Source organism: Chiloscyllium plagiosum, unplaced genomic scaffold, assembly GCF_037043375.1.
Source record: "Chiloscyllium plagiosum isolate Xiang-an unplaced genomic scaffold, Cpla_swu_hap1 HiC_scaffold_17, whole genome shotgun sequence".
Taxonomy (NCBI): Eukaryota; Metazoa; Chordata; class Chondrichthyes; order Orectolobiformes; family Hemiscylliidae; genus Chiloscyllium; species Chiloscyllium plagiosum.
In genome coordinates, this window is record NW_028270155.1 from 57,344,129 (window position 1) to 57,366,443 (window position 22,315).

At 40.2% G+C, this 22,315-nt stretch overlaps 1 protein-coding gene across 2 annotated transcripts; it reads left to right on the top strand.

Moving 5' to 3' along the window:
* The first annotated feature begins 4,618 nt into the window (after positions 1 to 4,618).
* Positions 4,619 to 15,487, top strand: LOC122558686 (tubulin polymerization-promoting protein family member 3-like). Of its 2 annotated transcripts, XM_087995570.1 has the most exons (4): positions 4,619 to 4,668; positions 6,216 to 6,437; positions 11,353 to 11,506; positions 15,205 to 15,487. In XM_087995570.1, the coding sequence occupies exons 2-4, from the start codon at positions 6,247 to 6,249 to the stop codon at positions 15,391 to 15,393; spliced, it is 534 nt and encodes a 177-aa protein (XP_087851696.1). In that variant the 5' UTR covers positions 4,619 to 4,668; positions 6,216 to 6,246; the 3' UTR covers positions 15,394 to 15,487. The 2 variants fall into 2 exon arrangements, with proteins under 2 accessions (XP_087851696.1, XP_043563413.1); XM_043707478.2 differs by lacking the exon at positions 4,619 to 4,668 and having other exon boundaries at positions 5,770 to 6,437.
* The last annotated feature ends 6,828 nt before the right edge of the window (positions 15,488 to 22,315 follow it).

Here is a 22,315-nt window from a genome sequence, read left to right on the forward strand (position 1 = left end):
CAGTGTCGAAGTGGGCCATTCAGCCCAACAAGTCCACACTGACCCTCCGAAGACTATCCTATTCATACCCACCCCATCCCTGTAACTCAGCATTTCCCATGGCTAACCCACCTAACCTGCAGATCTTTGGACTGTAGGAGGAAACCGGAGCACCCGGAGGAAACCCATGCAGACACAGGGAGAATGTGCAACTCCACGCAGACATTCCAGAGGCTGGGATCGAACCCAGGTCCCTGTGAGGCAGCAGTGCTAATAACTGAGCCACCATGCCACTGACAATATACAAAAAAATGTAGATCCCCAGTCAGGCCTTGGGGTGCAGTGGTAATGTCACTACATCTGAGCTAGGACACCCAGGTTCAAAGTCTCACCTGAGAGATATTTAAAAACGTTCTTGATATGTTGATTTAAATAAAAACAGCTGATTCTCCTTTTAGAGAGAGGTGGGCACTGCAGGAAATACAGTGCTTTATGTCCAACTCCATTTTGACTTAGCCCTTTCCCACTTCCTACCACCCTCAGATTTTAAAACATAGAACATAGCACAGTACAGGCCCTTTGACCCTCAATATTATGCCAACCTGTGAAACCAATCTGAAGCCCATCTAACCTACACTATTCCATTCTCCTCCATATGCGTACGCAATGACCATTTAAATGCCCTTAAAGTTGGTAAGTCTGTGACTGTTGCAGGCAGTGGGTTCCATGCCCCTACTACTCTCTAAGTAATGAAACTACCTCTGACATGTTGATAGTTCACATTGCCCATAATGGGCTTTGAATGTAAGCTTCTAATTTGTTTTATATTCATTTGTGAGATGAGTGTTGCTGGCTAGGCCAGTATTTATTGCTCGTCCCAATTGCCCAGAGGACATTTAACAGTCAGCCACATTGCTATAGGTCTGGAATCACATGTAGCCAGACCAGGTAAAGATGGCAGTTAGCCTCCCTAAAGGATATTAATGAACCAGATGGATTTTTTTCCTAACAACTGATGATGGTAATTCATGGTCATCATTAGACTCTTAATTCCAGATTTTTATTGAATTCACATTCTTTCATCTGTTGTGGCAGGAATTGAACTTAGTCCCCACAATGTTACCTGGGTCTCTAGATTAACAGCCGATCAATAATACCACTAGGCTATCATATCTGCTTAGATTGGCTGCACGAATGATTACTGGTGATGGTTAATAGTTAAAAACAAAAATAAAATCAGTGATTTGACAGTGGGAAAGTTGTTTGGTTCTATGTGATAACACTTTTGGATCTGAAAAAAGGAAAACAGATTCTCTAGGGCTCTTGTGGTGCAGTGATAACGTTTCTCACCTCTGAACCAAGTGACCTGGGTTCACATCCCACCTGCTTCAGAGATGTGTAATGACCTGTCTAGACACTGATTTAAAAGAACGCTGCCTATGACCATATTAATCTGAAGACCATTGGATCTCAGAGGTTAAGCAGATACAGCCCTGGTTAGGACCCAGATGGGACACCACCTGGGAATACCAGATGTAGTAGGCTTCACTCCACCATCTTAATTTTGATTTAGCCCTTCCTGCTCTCCCTAATCCCCCTCCTCACTTTTGATGGTTTGCATTTCCCATAATGGGCTCTGCATGTAAACCTCAAATTAGCTGCCTGAGTCATTTTTGGTGGTAGACATTAGTTTAAAAACAAATGGAGAAAGTCATGGTGATTTGGAGGTGGAAAAGTCATTTGGTTGTGTGTGATAACAATTCTGTGGATATAGAAAATAAAGCAGATCCACAAGGGGGAGATTTCTCATGGTGCTGTGGTATGTCTCTATCCTTGAATCAAGGAGCCCAGGTTCGGGTCCTACCAGCTCCAGAAATGTGTAATAATATCTCTGAACAGGTTACTGCAAAATATACCTACTGCCCCAGGCTGGTGAGGGTCAGTAGTAGAGATGATCCTGACTCATCTTTTTGTCAGAAGCTTGTGGGTAAGAACATAAAATAGGTCATTCTGCTATCACATGCGTTTTGTTAACGCGAATTCACCATAAAACGATTGATGAATCGGGGATACTATTTTCAAAGTGTGAACTTTTTAAATGAGTATTGGCTGTAACATGATTACATCTGTGACAAAGCTGCTCATTTAACTAGGTTATGCGGTCCTTGGCTTTTTTTTTTCAGGGAGGTCATGAACAACACAGACTCCATAAAGTCTGGAGGTGAAGAGTTTTAGGGCCAAGTTGATAATAGCTAACAGAGACTACCTCAGGCAGAAGGCTTTCAAGTTTTTTTTAAAAACTTGTACAATGAAAGGGGAATGACTAGTTCTCCCAGCTCAGCTTTTCTCTGGTTTGTTTCTTTTAGCAGTAGTGTGAACAAAGGCGAGTGGATCCAAAGATGCAAGTCCAGGCAAGCACTCTCTCTCTCTCTGACATCTAACCTATAAGACCTTGTGTTTGATTTGTGCCATGGGGGGTTTATGGGGATTGTAGCAAGTATTTGGAACAGCATCATTAAGTTGGGATGATCTGTTGGGGTTTCTGAGAGGCTGTTATTCGGTATTCTGTTTTCTGTTGTTTGTGTTTCAGTCAGTAATCTTGTAAATAAACTCTGTTTTGTTAAAAACAAAGTGGTTTGATCAGTTGGTTTTCTCCAGGAATACCCGCATTACACTTGCTTGAAACAACTAGCAAAGTTAGGGTCTGGGCTACCTTCTTGAAATTTTTTGAGGGGGTCTGGCCTGGTCCATAACACATTGCCAACACTTTAAGCACTGTTTCTGATGTGCGATTTTTGTATAATGCAGGGTTGCACAAGAATGCAAGTATCATATTATAGATACCTGTAAATCCAGATTGTATTTCTGTGGCATAGTGGTAGAATCGCTACCTCTAAGCCAGGGGGCTTGGGTGTATAATGATATCTCTGAACAGGTTGATTAGGAAAAATAAAACAGATTCACTAGGGGGAAAGATAAGCATTTGGCTGTGTGTGATAGTACTTGTGGATATTAAAAAAAAGCACGAATAAAGCAGATCCTGGGGCTGAGGTAAGTGTAACTCAGTTGGCTAGATGGCTATTTGCAATACAGAGCGATGCCAACAGTGTACATTCAATTCCTGTGACCAGCTGAGGTTATCACAAAGAACTCTCCTCTTCAAACTTTCCACTTGCCTGAGGTGTTCTGATCCTTAGATTAAACCAACAAAAAAATAAAAATGGTGTTTGTCCTAGGCTGGGACTAGCTGTGTATTCCACAAGTAATGGCTCTAGTTTGGTGTTCAACAATAAATGATATTCCTTTTCAGTCAAGCTTCCGGAGTCATTGCAGTTATGCAATGTTTGATCTATGTTGATTTAAATTTATTTTTTAGTCAAATTCTTCAAATGTGAAATCTTCTCCTGCAGTTCTTTCTGTCAGTAGCTGGAAAAATAATCTTTTTAAAAAAAAAACGATTGGCTACTATGAGGATTGTAACAACAGACTGAGTCCTAATTGATAATGAGTGAGAGATGAGACTGTGGTGCATTGAACAGTATGAAACGTTGGTGGCTTGGTGTGAGTAAGAGAGATCTTTTGAATGTACAAATACTAATCTTGACTACTTATGTGAAGTCAGTGAATTTTTATTGGCAGAGTAACTATGTCCTTGAATTTACAGAATTGACTTCCCTGACCCTTCACACAGTATGTCTTCAGGTTTCTTGATCCCCTTTGGAGTCATGGCCGAAAAGGCACATTTATCATTTCCTTTTAGCCTCCATCACTAAGACCTCTTTGCACTGCATCAAAAATCTGAGTGCCCTCGTTCTGGCCTTTTGCTCCATTTTCTGTCCACTACTTTCCACCAAGTCTACATGAAACTATCCAGTTGCCTGTTGTAGCATGAGTGCAGCTCCTGTTTAAAAGATTCAAGCTGCCTTTCAGAGATGCATCATACTAATCATCCTGCAATGCATGCTACCATTATGTAGATAAGCAAGCAGCATGAAATTGTGTGCTGCCTTCCTCAGTGAGAATAGGCAGAAGTCAAATCCACTTTGCAACATCATCCCCCTCCCAAATTCCCATGTGCAACATTGGATCTAAGCACATCTTTTCCCCTCTGTTGTGTCAACACATGACTTAATTTTAAAGACGTTAAGTTAGTCTTCAGCCTTCTCTTTTCAAGACTGATATCCCATTCACTCTTTTATGATGAAACTTATCAGAGTCCTTCACTGGCCTGCCAACTACCATCCTAGTTGTGCTATTGCTAGGGAGCAACAGTTGTGGAAGTCAGCTAGTTATAAAAACTCTGCCTTATTTACAACAATCCCTGCTCCAGTGCACTTAGCTTTTCATAACTGCTGAGTGAGCTGATTTAAAGACATGACTGGAGCACATCAAAATGAAAATATTAACAAATGAGTAACTCATTCCAGCAGAATAATGTCAAAATCTTAGAGTGGAAGGTGATAATGGGAAAAGGACAGCATCACAGTTATGGAAACGCCTTGCAGCACATCAGCTTTCGAGACTCACAATAGCTACAAGTCATTGATGACTGGAGACATTATTATTTATTACACAACTTTGATGTCACACTCATGTTGCCATGGCCACACCAGGACTTGTAATCTGAACGCTGCCCTTTAAAACATCAAGGGTGAAAAGGATCTTTCTGTAGTCGTTTTACGACATTAGGTGAGCCACCTCAGTAGTTTTAAGAGAAAAGAATGATTCCAGTTTATCTGTTTTAACATTAAAATTCTGAACTCGGTGTACTTTTATCCTTAGTAAGATCAAATTCGAAACTTCCTATTACACCACAGGACTGCAGGGGTTAAAGAGTAAAGCAGTCATATCTATGTAGGAATCATGCATTATATCCTAATACATTATTTATTTTAGGCATATTTATATATGAATTGTTACTGAACTAGTAATCCAGAGATCTGGGTTAATGATACAGAGATATAAGACATTCCAGCAGCCATATTGTAGTTCTGATAAACATAGTTAAAAATCACACAACACCAGGTTATAGTCCAACAGGTTTAATTGGAAGCACACTAGCTTTCGGAGCAACGCTCCTTCATCAGGTGATTGTTGGTGATTGGAGCATCGCTCCGAAAGCTAGTGTGCTTCCAATTAAACCTGTTGGACTATAACAACACCCCTGGTGTTGTGTAATTTTTAACTTTGTACACCCCAGTCCAACACCGGCATCTCCAAATCATGACTGATAAACATAGGTTTTGTGGGTGTCAGGTATGACATCAGCAAGTGGGTAATTTTCCCATTGACCTCAGCCAGGGATGCTTGATGACATGTAAAGATATACATCGACTTAATGTCAAGGCCAGCTTCTTTCTTCATCTTTTTTTTAAAAAAAGATCAGCTATTATGCTTGTGCTTTATGCTTCTCATGAAAGTAGTATGGACCAAACAAAACCAGGCTCCTATCAGTTTGATTCTATTAATGACAACTCTCTCCAGATATCATTACTTTGCCTGAATTAAATATTATAAAAGATGAAAGAAAGACTTGCACATTTACAGCAGGGTGTTTCAAAGTGCTTTGCAGTCCTTGAAGTATTTTTCTATTAAAGGCACTGTCACAATGCAGGAACACGGCAGTATATTTGCTTTGAGCAGACAACAATAAATTAAATTACCAGATTATTTTTGTAGATAGCTGTTGATAAATGTTGGCCATGTTAAAGTGCAAACTTTCCAATTCATTTGAAAGATTGCTTCCACCTCATCAGCAGGTAGAAACTTGACTTGATGTCATATCTGAAAGATGGTTTCTCCAACCGTACAGCACTCCCTCTGCACACAACATACTAGATTATAAGAAGAAAGAACTGCAGACGCTGGAAATTGGAAACAAAAACAGAAATTGCTGGAAAAACTCCTCTCATCTGAGAAAGGGTCACTAGAGACAACATGTTAACTCTGATTTCTCTGCAACAGATGCTGCCAGACCTGCTGAGCTTTTCCAGCAATTTCTGTTTTTGTTCCATATTAAATTATGTTCTCAAACCTCCAGAATAGGGTTTGAATCCACAAATGTTGAAATCAGAAGTGAAAGTACCACCTTACAAAAAGAAAACAGTAATGCTACATCAATATGATAGCCATAAGTCTTTCCCAACATCTTCAATCATTATACTCAATCCTTTCTTCCCAGCATATAATAGAGGTCATTCCCTAAATATTAAATCCTCTCTTCCAATTGTTCACAGGGCAACTTAAGCAACCTGTGGGACTTCAAAAATGGCAGGAACATCCAATAATATGGCAGCTTTGCATGACTCATTTAAGAAGTTTGCTATTCACGGGGATACCGCCTCAACTGGTAATGAAATGAATGGGAAAAACTGGTCCAAACTCTGCAAAGACTGCAAAGTCATCGATGGCAAAACAGTAACTTCAACAGATGTGGACATTCTCTTTTCGAAAGTAAAGTAGGTACCAGGTATTGAGTAACAATATACTTTTGTTGAATTTATGCCTTCATGAAAGAAAATGTTGTAAGTTCAATAACTGAGATCGTTGATTCAGCTGTGCACAGCCCATGATTTTTGACACAGCGCATTCCCAATCTTAGCTGCACTATCAGGTAGAGAATGATTACTGTTCTGTCCTTTACCAGATTAGAGAATTTTTTTATCCACTCAGTGGGTGTCACTGGCCAGGCCAGCATCTAATGCTCATCCCTAGTATGATGGAGTCGACTCACCATCTAATTGACAGCACTTCAGCACCATCTTTTCTAAATTCTTTCATGGGATGTTGGTGTTGCTGACAAGGACAACAATAATTTTCCTTCTCTAATTGCCCTTGAGAAGGTAATGGTGAGCTGCCTTCTTGCATCGTTGTAGTCCATTTGGTGAGGGTACCCAGACAATGGTGTTTTATAGAAAGCTCCAGGGGGTTTTATGCAATGATCATGAATGAATGGAAATATCTTTCCAAGTCAGCATGGTGTGTAATTTAGAAAAACTTGCATGTGCTGGTAGTCCTATCTTCTGCACTTGTCCTTCTAGATCCTGGGGTCATTAGTACAGGAAGTACTGTCAAAATGGTTTGGCAAGTTATTGAAGAGTTGTGGTTCTGTTCGCCGAGCTGGGAATTTGTGTTGCAGACGTTTCATCTCCTGTCTAGGTGACATCCTCAGTGCTTGGGAGCCTCCTGTGAAGCGCTTCTGTGATGTTTCCTCCGGCATTTATAGTGGTTTGTCTCTACTTCTTCCGGTTGTCAGTTCCAGCTGTCCACTGCAGTGGCCGGTATATTGGGTCCAGGTCGATGTGTTTGTTGATAGAATCTGTGGATGAGTGCCATGCCTCTAGGAATTCCCTAGAGTTATTGAAGAGTATTTTGCATATTGTATGCACTACAAGCACAGTAATGAGGTGAGTCAATATGTTTAAGGTAGTGATGTGGTACCTATCAAGTGAACTGCTTTGCCTTGGATGATGGGCTTGTTAAGTGTTGTTGAACTCCAGTCTTTTAGGCAAGTGAGTATTATTCTATGATGCTCCAAGTTTGTGCCTCATGGCTGTATGAAATGTTCTGGGGACCTGGAAACTGAACCTCTCCTTGTATTCATATGGCTGATCCAGTTAAGTTTCTTGTCAATGATGTTGCCAGGATATTGGTGGAGAGTTCAACAGTGGTGATCCTGTTGAATGTCAAGGGACAATGGTCAGATTCTTTCTTGTTTGAGATGCTTATGGCCTGGTAATTGTGGGTGCAAATGTTACCTGTCACTTATCAACTCAAGATTGAATGTTGGCTGTGTCCTGATACACACGAGCACAGAATTAACTACCCATCTCGAGTTTTACTAAATAATGTGGTAGTGAGCCACCTTTTTGAACCACTGCAGTCTGTGGGATAAAGGCAGTTTCACAATGCTGTTGGGAAGGGAGTTCCAGGACTTTAATAAAGAAACAATGATGGAAGTGATGCATTTCCGAGTCAGGGTAATGTGTGACTTGCAGATAGATGGTGGTGTTTACATAAGCCTAATCTCATTGTCCCCTGCTGGAGTTAGGAGTCAGGAGTTTGGAAGTGGATGTAGAAGAAGCTTTTCAGAAGTTACTGCATTGCATATTAATGATGGTACCCACGACTACACTGTGTACTGATGATGGAGGACATGTACGCTCAAAATGATGAATGAGGTGTTAATCAAGTCGGCTGTTTTATCCCAAATGATGTAAAACTTCTTGCGCGTTTTTGTGTAATTCTTTTGTGGATGTGGACATTACTGACTAGGCTAGCATTTACTTCCTACCTCTAGGTGAGCTTGAGATCTCAAGGCTAATGATGCACATTACGTCACAGTCGTGACTTGTAGATGATGGACAGTTTTTCCATTGGGAGTGTCAGGAATTGAATCACTCAGAATTTCACCATAGCCTCTGGCCTGCTCTTGCAGCCATGGTATTTATGTATTGGATTTAGTTCGGTTTCTGGTCAGTAATGACCCCAGGATGTTGATTGTTGGGGATTTGGTCATGATAACACAATTGATTGCAAACAGGAGCTAATAAAACCCTTTTGTTTTGGCGATAGAGCAGAAATTGGCTGGTCTGCTTTTAATGGACAGGGTACACTTGGGTATTTTCCCCCAAAATCAGTGATAGCCAGAATTGCATCAGAATGGCTTAGGTAGAGTGGCTAGCTTTGGAGCTTAAGTGTTCAGAACTAAAGCCTGGATGTTGTCTCAGCCCTCAGCCTTACACCTGGACACAGAGTGAATTGAATTGGATAAGTATTAAACATTTACAGTGCTGGGGAACTCAGGAAGAGGATAAGATGGAACATCAGTTGGATTTTCTTGCTAATGTATAACTTAATCTTTTGCATTGGCGTGTTAGGCTCTCTGATCATTAAGGATGTTTGTAAAAACCTCCTACACCTAATTTATTTAATTGTGTACCAGCATTCATCAATGAACTCATGAGGACTGTAGAGTTTTGATTTGATCTATTGATTGTGGGATTGCTTGGCTCTGTCCATTGCATGCTATTTCACCTGCTCAACATGCATAGAATCCTTTATCGTACCTTCACGAAAGTGGTAATCCTTTTAATGGAAAAGTGGTGGTGCTCCTGACATCTTGGTATACTCTTCTATACTCTTAAGCTAACCTCCTTTCCATTTCTTAGTCTTTCCACATTAATTCTGTTGGATTCATTGTCATTACGACATGCCACATAGGACTTTATCACAAATATTAGGGGTCATGGAGTTGGATGTAACGTCAGTCTGGATTGATTGGTTAGCAGAGACAAAATTGACAGCAGGAATAAGATGGATATTTTGCAATCGGCACGGTGGCTCAGTGGTTAGCACTGCAACCTCACAGCAGTAGGGTCCCAGGTTCGATTCCAGCCTCGGGTGACTGTCTGTGTGGAGTTTGCACATTCTCCCTGTGTCTGCGTGGGTTTCCTCCGGGTGCTCCGGTTTCCTCCCACAGTCCAAAGATGTGCAGGTCAGGTGAATTGGCCGTAGTATTAGGTGCATTGGTTAGAGTGAAAGGGTCTGGGTGGGTTACTCTTCGGAGGGTCGGTGTGGAGTTGTTGGGCCGAAGGGCCTGTTTCCATACTGTAGTGAATCTAATCTAATCTATGTGTCAGTGTTGGGCCCCAGCTATTTATAATCTATATCAGTGACTTAGATGAGGAGATTCTTTATAAGGTTTCCAAGTTTGTTGATCATATAAAATTAATTGGATAAGCAAACTGTGAGGAAGATGCAAAAAGGCTGTAAAAGGGATAGAGATAGATTAAGGAGTGCACAATGACACAGCAGGTGGAATATAAAGTAGAGAAATGTAAAGTTGTCCACTTTGATTGGAAAAATAAAAAGCACAATCCTTTACAAATACGACAGCAAATGTTGGTAACTGCAGGATGGATGTCCAGAACCAGCATTTACAGTTTAAGGATATGGGGTGAGCCCTTTAGGACTGAGATAAGGAAAAATTTCTTCACTCTGAGAGTGGTGAACCTGTGAAATTCTTCACCACAGAAAGCAGTTGAGGCCAAAAGATTGATTGTTTTCAAGGTGTTTAATATAGTTCTTTGGGCTAAAGTGATCAAAAGAGATGGTGCGAAAGCAGAAACAGATTACGAGATGGATGATCAGTCACAATCATTTTGGATGGCAAAGCAGGCTCGAGGGCCAAAACGTGCTACTCCTGCTTCTATTCCTGTGTTTCAGAGAGACCTGGGTGTTCAAATTACTAAAAATTAACATTCGGGTGCAGAATGCAATGTGCAAAGCAAACAGTATGTTTGCATTCATTGGACAGGGGATGGAGTATTAACACAAAGAATTCTAACTACAACTGTAGAACATAAAACAGTCCAGACCCTCGATGTTGTGCTGACCTTTTATCCTACGCTAAGATCAAACTAACCTACATACCCTTCATTTTACTATCAAAGAGTCGCTTAAATGTCCCTAATGTATCTGACTCTACTACCACCACTGACAGTGCAGTCCACACACCCACCACTCTCTGTGTAAAGAAAAAACCCCAGGCATCTCCCCTAAACCTTTCTCCGATCATCTTAAAATTATGCTTCTTTTTGAAAGCCACTTCTGCCCTGGGAAAACGTATCTGACTATTCACTCTATCTATGCCTCTCATCATCTTGTACACCTACTTAGGCCACACTGGGAGTCAGAGTGCAGTTTTGGTCTCATGCTATAGAAGGATATACTTGCCTTAGAGATTGTGCAACTAAGTTTCATTAAACTAATTCCTGTGATGAAAGAATTGATTTCCACACTGTAATGTAATATAAAATATAAAATTATATTATGAGGAGACATTGAATAAATTAGAGCAACATTCTGCAGTGTTTAGAGGAAAGGGAGGTTATCTTATTCAAACATACATTTTTTAATTGACTTGAAAGGGTAGCTGCTGGGAGAAAGTTTCCCAACTCCCACCACCCCAACACCTTAAATGGAGATCTTGGACTGCCCTCCCTTACCTCCCCATCCTATAATCTCTTGCAACAAGACTCACATGGGTAGAATCAGGTGAGGCCTTGTGCTGTAGGATTTCCTGTTCACCAGGCCTCCATTCAGAATGGCTGTGGGCAGGAAATTGAGAGGAAGAAAAGCTAAAGTTGCTCTTTAATTAAAATCTACAGGATGTTTGGGAAACTCATCACTTGCAATCTCTAAACAGCACCATAGCATGAAAAACAAAGCAGGCTTCAATCTGGGCCAAGAAGATACCTAAAATGTGCTAGTGTTTGAATGCTTATACAAAGAATACATGTAGCCTAATCTTTTATTTATTTTGAAACTGAAGAGAAGGAGTTTTAATCTACAGTTTTGTTTTAATTTCAGATCAAAGTCAGCTCGAGTAATCACCTTTGAAGAGTTTAAAATGGCACTGGCAGAACTTGCTCCAAAGAGATTTAAAGGCAAAAGTCAAGAGGAGGCACTGGCATCAATTTATGCCCTGATTGCTGGAAAAGATCCAACTAATGCTGGAGTGACAGTGAGCATTTCAAGTCTGAATCCAAACCTCTGGCCTGAAATTACATCATCTTCATTCTCATTTTTCACTAAAATTCCATTAGTTTCCTCATGTTTTCAGCTTTAGAGACTGGTTACGCCTCATTTTGAAATTCCTGATCTCCATGAGTCTTGTCTTGACCTGAACAAGACGGATACTGGTATACCTCATTCAGGCTGAGGAGGTGGTAGAGCCATGTCATCAATTGTCTTAATGTATTATCTCACAATGTATGCATGGGTGCACTCAGATAATACACAAACACTCGAAACATATCCTCGCACACATGCACAATGTACTCGGGCAGTCAGAATTAACTGGGGTTTCACTTGAGCACATACAAAGAAACATTGTTTGAAATTGTGCTTTGGTTAAGTGAGGAGATCTATGGTTGCTAAGTTTAACTCTGTAGATAAGTATAAAACTGAGTAACAATTGGCTCCAGTATTATCCTTTAATAACTGTCTCTCTGGAGCATAATAATAGACACCAGACAGTAAGGGTTGGTTAGACAGAATCCAGGCATATACTTTTCTAGTCAGAGTTTTATTTCAATTCACGTGTCACAAAACTTCAAGCATGTCAATTACTTGTACTAGGACAGGCAATAAATGCTGGTCAGTTAACGACACCCATGTCCAATGAAAGAATAAATAAAACCATGTATAATATATATGCACCCAGTTATCATCCAGTTATCCCTTAATTAACACACAACCATCATAAGTTCAGTAGTAACCTTTGGTCTCAGACATCCCTGACAATCCCAACATGGGTTGATGATAAATGATAGTCTGGCCCATTATGACTTTGAGATTGTATTTAGGTTTAGCACTGCCCTGAGTAATGACATGCCCTTCACATTGTCAAACTCACCACCAGAGTCAGCAAAACATTCCATCCAGGAGTTTGTTTCTTATGTATCCAGCCTAGCACCTGCCTAATGTGAAGGCCAGAATATGACACATGCTTGCAGCTTGTTTTGCCTCCATGACTGATATCCTTTAGGTTGTCATATTTAATAGGACATAGGTCAAATACATCGACACAGCAGCAAAAGAGTTCCCTATAATTAGACAGCAGCCAGAAAATCTTGTGATTTTCTACCCTTTGCACATAGCAAGACAATTAACACCTATTTTGAGCATTAGACAAACTGTGAGCATACTTACCTTGGCAACTTGTGAAGTGCATCTTTTGCACCTATGCAGTACTCCCACTGTCATTGCTGGTGGAGGGGGTGAGGTTGCTTTGTTCCTGATGAGTGTTTTTGGTGTATCAACTATAATTTTGAGCCTCTGACTTGCTGTTGTGACCATAGGCTTTATATGGTTGGTTTTAGGTTTCTGATCAATGATAACCTGTGCATTATTGATAGTGGTGTATTTAACAATGGTAATGTCATTGAATATCAATGAGAAATGGTTTGATTCTCTCATGTTGTGTCTAGTCATTGCCTGGCAATTTTGTGGCATGAATGTTCCTTGCGCATGCAGGGTAAGTCTGTAATTGTCCACATCTTATTGCACCCAGGCATGGTCTTCTTCAGTATCTGAACAGTTGCAAATAGAAACAGAACATTGCTTAATCATCAGCAAATATTTGCATTTCTGACTTTATAAACAAGGGAAGGCTATTAATGAAGCTGCTAATAGTTGGACTTAGGAGAGTGTTTTGATGAACTTGTGGAATAGTGTTTGGGGCTGATTTGACTGGCCTCCATCAACATTAGCATTGTGCAACATATGACACAAACATTGACTTCAATTCTGTTTGTACTTTTCATTGTCACACTGAGTAAAATGCTGTCTTGATGTCAAGGGAAGTCACACTCACCTCATCTCTGGAATTCAGCTTTTGTGTCTATGTTTGGATCAAGACTTTTATGGTCTCAGCACATGTATAGTCCTTAATGGATCACAAACTGAGCTTCAATGAGTAGATTCTTGCTGAGTAAAAGGCACTCAATTCCACTGCCTCTCATAATTTTGAAGATGATTGAGAGTATTCTGATGGAGTGGTAATTTGTTGGTTTGGATTTGTTCTGCTTTTTGTGGACACGACATACCTGAGCAAATTTCTACATTATTGGATAAATGGCAGTGTTGTAGCTGTACTGGTACAACTTGCCTAGGGGTATAATTAGTTTAGGAGAACAAGACTGCAATAGTGCTGCTTGGATTTGTCAGAGAGTTCATTTCTAGAGCCTCAGTCCTAGATGGTCTGTCCAGTTATATTCTTCCACTTTTTTGTAGTGATTTGATACAAATAAGTGGCTTGTTTTGCAGCTTCATAGAGAAGTTAATAAACACACTGAAATCTCACGTAGGCCAGATAGGGTGAAGATAGCAGATCTCCTTTTCTCAAAGATAATAATGAACCAGGTAAATTTTGATGTTAATCCAGTAGTTTCACAATCATTACAAAGATTTACTTTCTACATTTTCAAATCAACCTGCTCAGGGATTTTATTACACACCTCTGGAACAGGTGGGACCTGAACCTGGGCCTCCTGGCTCACATTTAGGGACACTACCACTGAACCCATCAGATCTCCGAAGACTTGCTTTTTATTCCAAATATAGTAATCAATTGCATTTGAAGTCTGGATTACTAGTCCAGTATTATTACCACAATGTTACCTTCCCCTTCAAGTGTTTTCCTGAATTTGCACAATTTTAATTTGATTAATAACCTTTACATGAAACTTTATCAGAGTCGATTTGAAGGCATGTCAAAGGCTTACTGCAGTTATGTTGTGTTGTCACTTAGAATCACAGAGATGTACAGCATGGAAACAGACCCTTCGGTCCAACCCGTCCATGCCGACCAGATATCCCAACCCAATTTAGTCCCACCTGCCAGCATCCGGCCCATATCCCTCCAAACCCTTCCTATTCATATACCCATCCATGATAAAAGACAATCTGAGACTTGTTTAACTAGACTTGTAAACATCCTCACCACACATCAGCACCAGTTTTGATATAGTATTTTTAAAGCTTCTTGCACTTGCATGGAAGCATTTCAGAGTAGATTTACCTTTCACGTCCCTCAGTATCAGAGTCTGTCTTTGAGCTTTTATGCTTTCACAGGGCTACAGTGTCTGAACTCAGCTACAGGTTACCTCTCCTCTGTCATCTCTTCAGTCTACTATCTGGTTATTCCCTGAGGTTGAAATAGTTTTCCAGCACTCCCTTAGTGCTTCTTGCCTCTCCTTTTGTTCCTATTGAACTAAAATCAAACCTATCTTTTTTTGTATTCATGCTTTCTATTCTGCTAGAACTGCAATTTAGATGACAGGGTGACAGGAATTTATCTCCTGGAATTTATTCTCAAACACTGGAAGTGTAGCAGAAGTTTTGAGATAATCCTCACTATATGTGTTTTTAAGGCCTTTTTTTATATCTATGTGAACTACCAACTTAGATCTTGGACTTGATCACTTCCGTATCTCTTCTAACCTTCCCTCAAATACACACATACAATCCCTCCTTGCTTTTCTGGTACATTTGTTGCTTCAATCATTTACTACTTGCTGTGCATGAAATGGATTTTATCTCAGCACAACACAAGCTCATTATTATAAAAATGACTGACTACAGTTTTTGTAAGCAAACCTGATATCTGTCTTTATCTACATTTTCAAGTAAAATAGAGCATACCATTTCTTCTTTTAGGTTGCATATAAAGGAGGTGGTGTTGACAGACTAACAGACACCTCCAAGTATACTGGAACCCACAAAGAACGCTTTGATGAAAGTGGCAAAGGCAAAGGGCTAAGTGGCAGAGCAGACCTGGCTGAAAATACAGGATATGTTGCGAATTACAAAGGAGCTGGAACGTATGATGAAAAAGTGCAAAAATAAGACTGCATAGTGCTGCCTGAGACCATTTCCATTAAAGGACTCAATAATCTTTTGTTAATTTGCTCAAGGTCCTCTCCAGCATTTTCAATAAAACAATTAAATTACACCTGTATTTTAGCTTTTAACAAACTACTTTCTGGGTAGTAAGTGCAACTCATGGTCTATAGTTGTAACTGTGAGAAGCAATTGCATGAATTGCTGAGTGATGATCTATCGTCAAAAAAAGCTAAACTTACAAGGACAATTTTCATGTAAATTATCATCTTTACAAATTGACACCCAGCATGCAAGATTAAGTTTAACAGTAGCTTTAAAAAAAAGTTTGTCAGTGTGGTATATGGTGTACCTCCTTGCCTTTCTAGGTCTATTATATCACAATTCCCTCTTATCTGCTGTGTAATTTGTTTGAAATCTTGCTGTGAAGTATGTTGATAATACATTTAAATATTGTATCTGTGAACAATTCTTGCTAGCAGTGGAGAATTGTTTGAGATAACTTACAGGAGCTTACAAAGAGAAACACTCCTGCAGTGATTAGAACAAGGTCAGCCACTTGGACCTTGTAGAATATGAGTTCCCTGTTTGGGGTTGTTAACCTGGTCCAATCAGGGAGCTCTTGCTGACAGATATAAACAGGAGTGTTAAAGGTTCTAGTCACTCTGAGAACTGGCTCTGAAGAAGCTGGACCAGTGTCAAGTACTATGCACACATAAATACAGGGTAACTTGGTGATGGGATACCGGCATCTGTGGAGTCACTTCGCCTCCCTGAAACTGCATGAAATTGACACTCAACTGATTTTTAGTAAAATAACGATTTATATTTTGCACTCCATATCAGTGATGTATATAGAATGACATATGAAGTAAAGCAATACGTCATTTGGTCAAACCAGTCCATGCCAGTGTTTAAACTGCAGGTGAGTCATCTCCCACCTTTCCTGACTAAATCTACTATCATCGCTGTGGTTTCTGGGTAAACCAACACTGCTAATATGATATGGTCTGTGTGTTCCCAACATATAAGCCCTTGGAACATATGCCATAAAGACTGGCTTCTTGTTGAGATAGGTGACATGATGTATATTAACAACACGATATACATTGCTGTAAGATCTCCAGCTTCATCTGCGTTCTCTGCTTGGTGACTATATCAAGCAAAGACCCAGGGATGAAATTTCCCAGACTCTGAACACTGTGGTTAATGGTGGGGCTGTTGTGAAATTTTTGATTAGATTACTTACAGTGTGGAAACAGGCCCTTTGGCCCAAATCCACACCGGCCCTCCGAACAGCAACCCACCCAGATCCATACCCCTTCACCTAACACTATGGGCAATTTAGCATGGCCAATTCATCTAACCTGCACATTTTTGGACTGTGGGAGGAAACCCATGCAGACATGGGGAGAAATGTGCAAACTTCACACAGACAGTTACCTGAGGCAGGGAATTGAACCCAGGTCTCTGAGCTGTGAGGCAGCAGTGCTAACCACTGTGCCCACAAGATAAGAAAGATAAGAACCTTGCAGGTGAATAGTGAGAGGTCTACTTGTATGCTTGCTATCTCATTATTACTTAATCTCACTTCACTTACACACAAGTTGCTAATTTTCCAGGCAATGGAGAGAATTTAGACAATAGCAATTCCTGACAAGAAAATCTGAGTAAGTACGTATTGCTTGCTGACATCTTTTACAGACCTGCATCTTGACCAGCGTTTCCAATATCTCAGGGCATGATTCAAGGGCAGCGATCACCTGCATTCTTTGCCCATGCAGGTTGGTATCGGGCAAGCAACAATTTCTTCAAACGTTCATGGCACATCTTGGACTCACTTATAATGTTGCACTTTGGAGTTCACTGACACTTTACATTGCAATGCTTCTGCCTGGTCTCTTTGTGTCCAGGGACGGGCATTAGACTTGAGCATCTCAGTGCATCTGGAGGCTCAGATCTTGCTCTATGAGCACTTTGCACCTACTTGATTACTCACAGGATGTCTACTTTACCCTTCCTTTTTGTGCATTGCTGGCTTGTTCAGAACTTACAGCCTTTCTGTACTTCTGTGTTGTCTTGCCTTTCAGTGCAGACACAAAGCCAGGCCATGTTTTCCAGCAATGAGTAGTCAAGGAGGTGAACATACAGCAGGATGGTACTGTGATACATCAATGTCTCACGTGCAGTATGTAACAAACGATTCCATACCAAATACACTGAATGTCAGGGTTAGGGGTTCTGTATCATTGCATTTCAGGGAGTGGGTAATGGTCAGTCCTGCAGGCCCTGTGCAACCAAGCTGGGGATTATCAATAAGTCAGTCAGGGAGCTACACAGAGAGCAATCAGGGGTGTGCTCAGTTATCACTCAGGGCTGTCCTTCCAAGTTGGAAACGTTGAGCATATCTTGAATGCATTTGGCAGGACAGATGGTGAGTTGAACTTTCCTTTTGTGGAGGAACTTCAAACTAGGACGCACAATTTAATAACAAGGGGTCTCCCATTTAATATGGAGATGAAGAGAAAATGTTTCATTCAGAGGGTTGTTAGTCCGTGGAATTCTTTTCCCTAAAGAACAGTGGAGGCTGAGTCATTGAATATCTTCAAGGCTGAGTTAGATTTTTGAGTTAAGGATTATGGAGGACAAACAGAAATGTGATCTTCAGGCTGCAGATGAGCCATGGTGTTATGAAATGGTGGAGCAGGTTTGAGGGGCTTAATAAACTAGTCTATCTCTAGTTCTTGTGTTCTAGCAACCATTCTGCCACTTGCCCCTAACTCAACATTCTCTGACCTTATTTATTAGTTTCTTATGGGCCATCTTATTAAAAATGCAGATAATTACATCTACAGTATGACTGTTGTCTGTGTTTATGCTTACTCTAGTGCTTCATGTAGAACCATATGACCAGATTCTCCACTTACCTAAAATATAAGTAGTACATAGGTGGGTGATTAAGTTATAGACATAAGGAACATTTCATGGGTTGTTCTAAAATTGATTATTTCAGAAGCTGACACTGATGCTAGCAAATTCATCAGCTTTTCAATGGGAGATGAATGAAAAAAAATAGAATTATTCCTGATTGGGAGTGATCTGTGCTGCAAGTGCATTTTGGTGCTAGTTGAAGATAATATCTCTTTTTCAGATGATTTCCCTCCATAGTTAAAATAAGTTCCTGACACTCACTGCCCAGATGCTCACATTAAGAATTTAAAAATCACACAACACCAGGTTATAGTCCAACAGATTTAATTGGAAGCACACTAGCTTTCGGAGCCACGCTCCTTCATCAGGTGATTGTGGAGGGCTCGATCGTAACACAGAATTTATAGCAAAAATTTGCAGTGTGATGTAACTGAAATTTCACTTGAAGAGATGGGAAGAAAACTAGAGGGGAAAACAAAACTGTTAAATGAGCAAAATGAATATGTACACTGAGTTTATAAGCTAAGGAATCACCAGCAGAATTATGGGAAAACTATAGTAAAGTGGGATTACTTGGATAACTGTTTTTCAAAGGTCCAGTACTCTGTGTTTTCTACGTTGTAAGTGGCTCCAATGAGGGCTTGACCTGACCACAATGTGTTCCACACAGCAGCTGAATGCTATTTGTAGAGTGCAAAACATAGTTCCTGTTAACTTAATCCTGATAAACAACTCTCTGATCCCCATGGAAACACATGGCATTTATACACTTCTTTATGGTGAATTTCTTCAGCAGGATGCAATAACACAGGAAATATGAACAAGAAATATATAGCCCAGTGGGCCCCTTCTGATTCTATAAGAAGTGCCCCATTGAATGATCAGTCATGTTCAGTAACAAACTCTGACAGGCCACGGGAAGCTATGGATGTGTTTATTCACATTTCCATGGAGATACACATCAACACTTCCAAATAATGGGCATTCATAGATTCAAGCATGTTTTCAGTACAGCATTTATTGTCAAAAAGGATATCTTCTCTCCAGATGTAATCATCACAGCCATGCCCTATTTGGCAGAAGACTAGGGGCTTTTATGTTTTGCTGTATTTTGATGGGCAATCCAAAAGCTTCAGTCAACTTAAAACATTTTGTGTTTCCAAGGTCATTCAATTACTCTAGACGCTGATTTGACAAACAATCTAGTAGCTTATCAGTGAAGAATCACATTTCTGGCTCGCACCAGGTCAGATCTCTGTAGAACTGTAGTTTGAGGTATCTAGCGTAAGAGTCTTTCTCCATCAGAGTCTGCACTTTACTCTGTGTGGGGTCAAAACAGGACAATTTCTTTGGCATGATAAATATGTGTTGCTTCCATTATTTATGGGTGATTGAATACAATGTATAATTTAAGGTATTACTCATATTCATTTAGTAGGTTGTTTGGATTGCACAGTAATTGAATTGGGGGATTTTTAAACCTATTTTTCTAATCAACTTATTCAGAGATTTTATTACACTTTTTGGAGCAGCTGGGTCTTGTACCTGGGCTGCCTGGTTCAGGAGTAGGACACTACCACTGTGCCACAAGAGGGCTCCGATAATTGAATTGTATTACAGCTATGATAATACAGGTACTTCCAAATCAGCTAACTACTCACTTAACAACCTTGAAAAGAATAACATTTCTTAATCCAGCTGCTGTGTATCTGTGGAAATGGGATTAGTCAGAGAAAGGAAAGTAAGAGCTCCTGTTGCTGCCTAAAAATCTCTAATGGATGGGAAGAACATGGAACAAAAAATGTATTGCTTTAAGATATCTGTCCATAAAACAATTATCTTGGAAACTTGTCAAGATGTAGCAGTCAGAGTGATTTTATGCAGCTGCCAGTCACTGGAACAGATAGGTTTAAAAAATTAGTTTTATCTCATTTATTCTGTTGGATTTAGTATCAGCTATATCTCCTGTACACCTCTCTGGCTGTGTCACATTCAGGGTTATGCCTATATTACCCAGTATCTACTTATAAGGTAGTGTGAGCCAGGGGGATAACAATAATTACTCTCGGGACTAAATATCATGATCCTTGCCTCTGTCTTCAAGTGCATTTCTCCAGCCGTCTGAATGTATCAATTAGATGAGGTCAGACGCAAACCATTAACCTGCCTAATTTCATGGTGAGAAATTCATGGGATCAATTCTGTGAGCTTCTACTGAATCCCACAATGAATTTATTAATAATTTAGACTAGATTTTCTATAGCATAGTAGGATGCCATTCAGCTCAGTGTGTGTGCAGCTCCCCAAATAAGCATCTCCTATATTTATTTATTTTCTCCTTGTATCCTAGCAAACATTCCTTTCAAATAGCTGTCCATTTCCTTTAGAATTTTCAATTGAACTTTCCTCCAACACAATTTCTAATGCATTCCACTAGGTGCTTGAAAACATTTTCCCCATATCACTTTTGCTTCATTTACTAATTATTTAAATTTGGGCTCTCATGTTTTGATCCTTGTACAATTGGAAAGAATTTCTCCTGTCTCCTCTTTGAATACTTCCATGAAATCTCCTCTCAGCCCTCTGCTCTTCCAAGAAAGCAGTCCTAAATTTTTCAATCTATCATAACTGAAATTCCTCATCCCTGGTACCATTCTCATAAACCTCTTCTGCATTCTCTCCAATGTCTTCACATCTTTGCCAAAAAGTGAAGCTCCCAAGAAACAATACATCGGCTAGGGCAAAACTGTGTCTTATATAAGTTTAATATAGCCTTTTCTTTTTAAATCAGTCACGGCAAGTGGGTATCTGTCTATGTCAACATTTATTGCCTGGAAAAGTGCTTCTTGAACTGCTGCAAACTTTAGTGTGTAAATATACCCACAGTGCTGTTAGGATGGCAATTCCACGACTTTGACCCACCAACAGTGAAGGAAAGTGATGTCGTTCCAAGTTAGAATGGTGTGTGTCTTGGAGGGAAAGTGCTCCTTTCATTTGCTGCCTTTGTCCTTCTGGATGGTAGAGGTCACAGGGTTAGAAGTTTATGTTGAAGGAGCCTTGCTGAGTTACGACAGTGTATCTTGTAAATGGTACTGCTGCATTGTGCATTAGTAGTGCAGATTCAGTGTTGAATATGGAGAATGGGTTGCCAGTTAAATGGGAAACTTTGTCTTGAATGATGTTGAGCCTGTTGCGTGTTGTTGGAGCTGCATTCATCCAAGAGAGTGAAGAGTATTCCATCATACTCCTGACTTGTGATTTGTAGATAATGGGCAGACTTTGGGGAGACAGGAGTTACTCACCTCAGAATCCCCAGCCTCTAACTTGTTCCTGTATGGCTGGTCCAGCTCAGATTGTGGTCAATGGTAACCCCTAAGATGTTGTTAGCACAGTATTCAACAATAGCTATATAATTGAATGTCTTGAGGTGACAGTTAGATTCTCCCTTGTTGAAGATGTTAACTATGAATGTTACTTGCCCCTTATTAGCCAAATCCTGGACATTGTCCATGTCTTGCTGCATACAAACACAGACTGCTCCAGTGCACGAGGAGTTGCAAGTGTAGCTGACCCTCCTTGCTCTTGTCAATATTAATGTAAACTGGGATGCTGTAATATTTCTTAATTGCTCTCTCAATCTGCAGCTTAAACCAATGAGTTAACTGTGCTCCTGTATCCTCTTTAGAAATGTATCCTTTATTTTATAGTCGAGAGTGTGGTGCTGGAAAGGCACAGCTGTTCAGGCAGCATCCGAGATGCAGGAGAATCGATATTTTGAAAAGTCGATTCTCCTGCTGCTCAGATGCTGCCTGACCTGCACCACACTCTCAACTCTGATCTTCAGCATCTGCAGTCCTCACTTTCCCTTTGTTTCATAGTATATCTCCATGTTCTTTGTACAAAAATGAATCACCTCACACTTCTCTGCATTGAACTTCATCTTCCTCACAGTTTACAATGCTTCCAAGTTTTGTATCATCCACAAAGTTTGAAATTG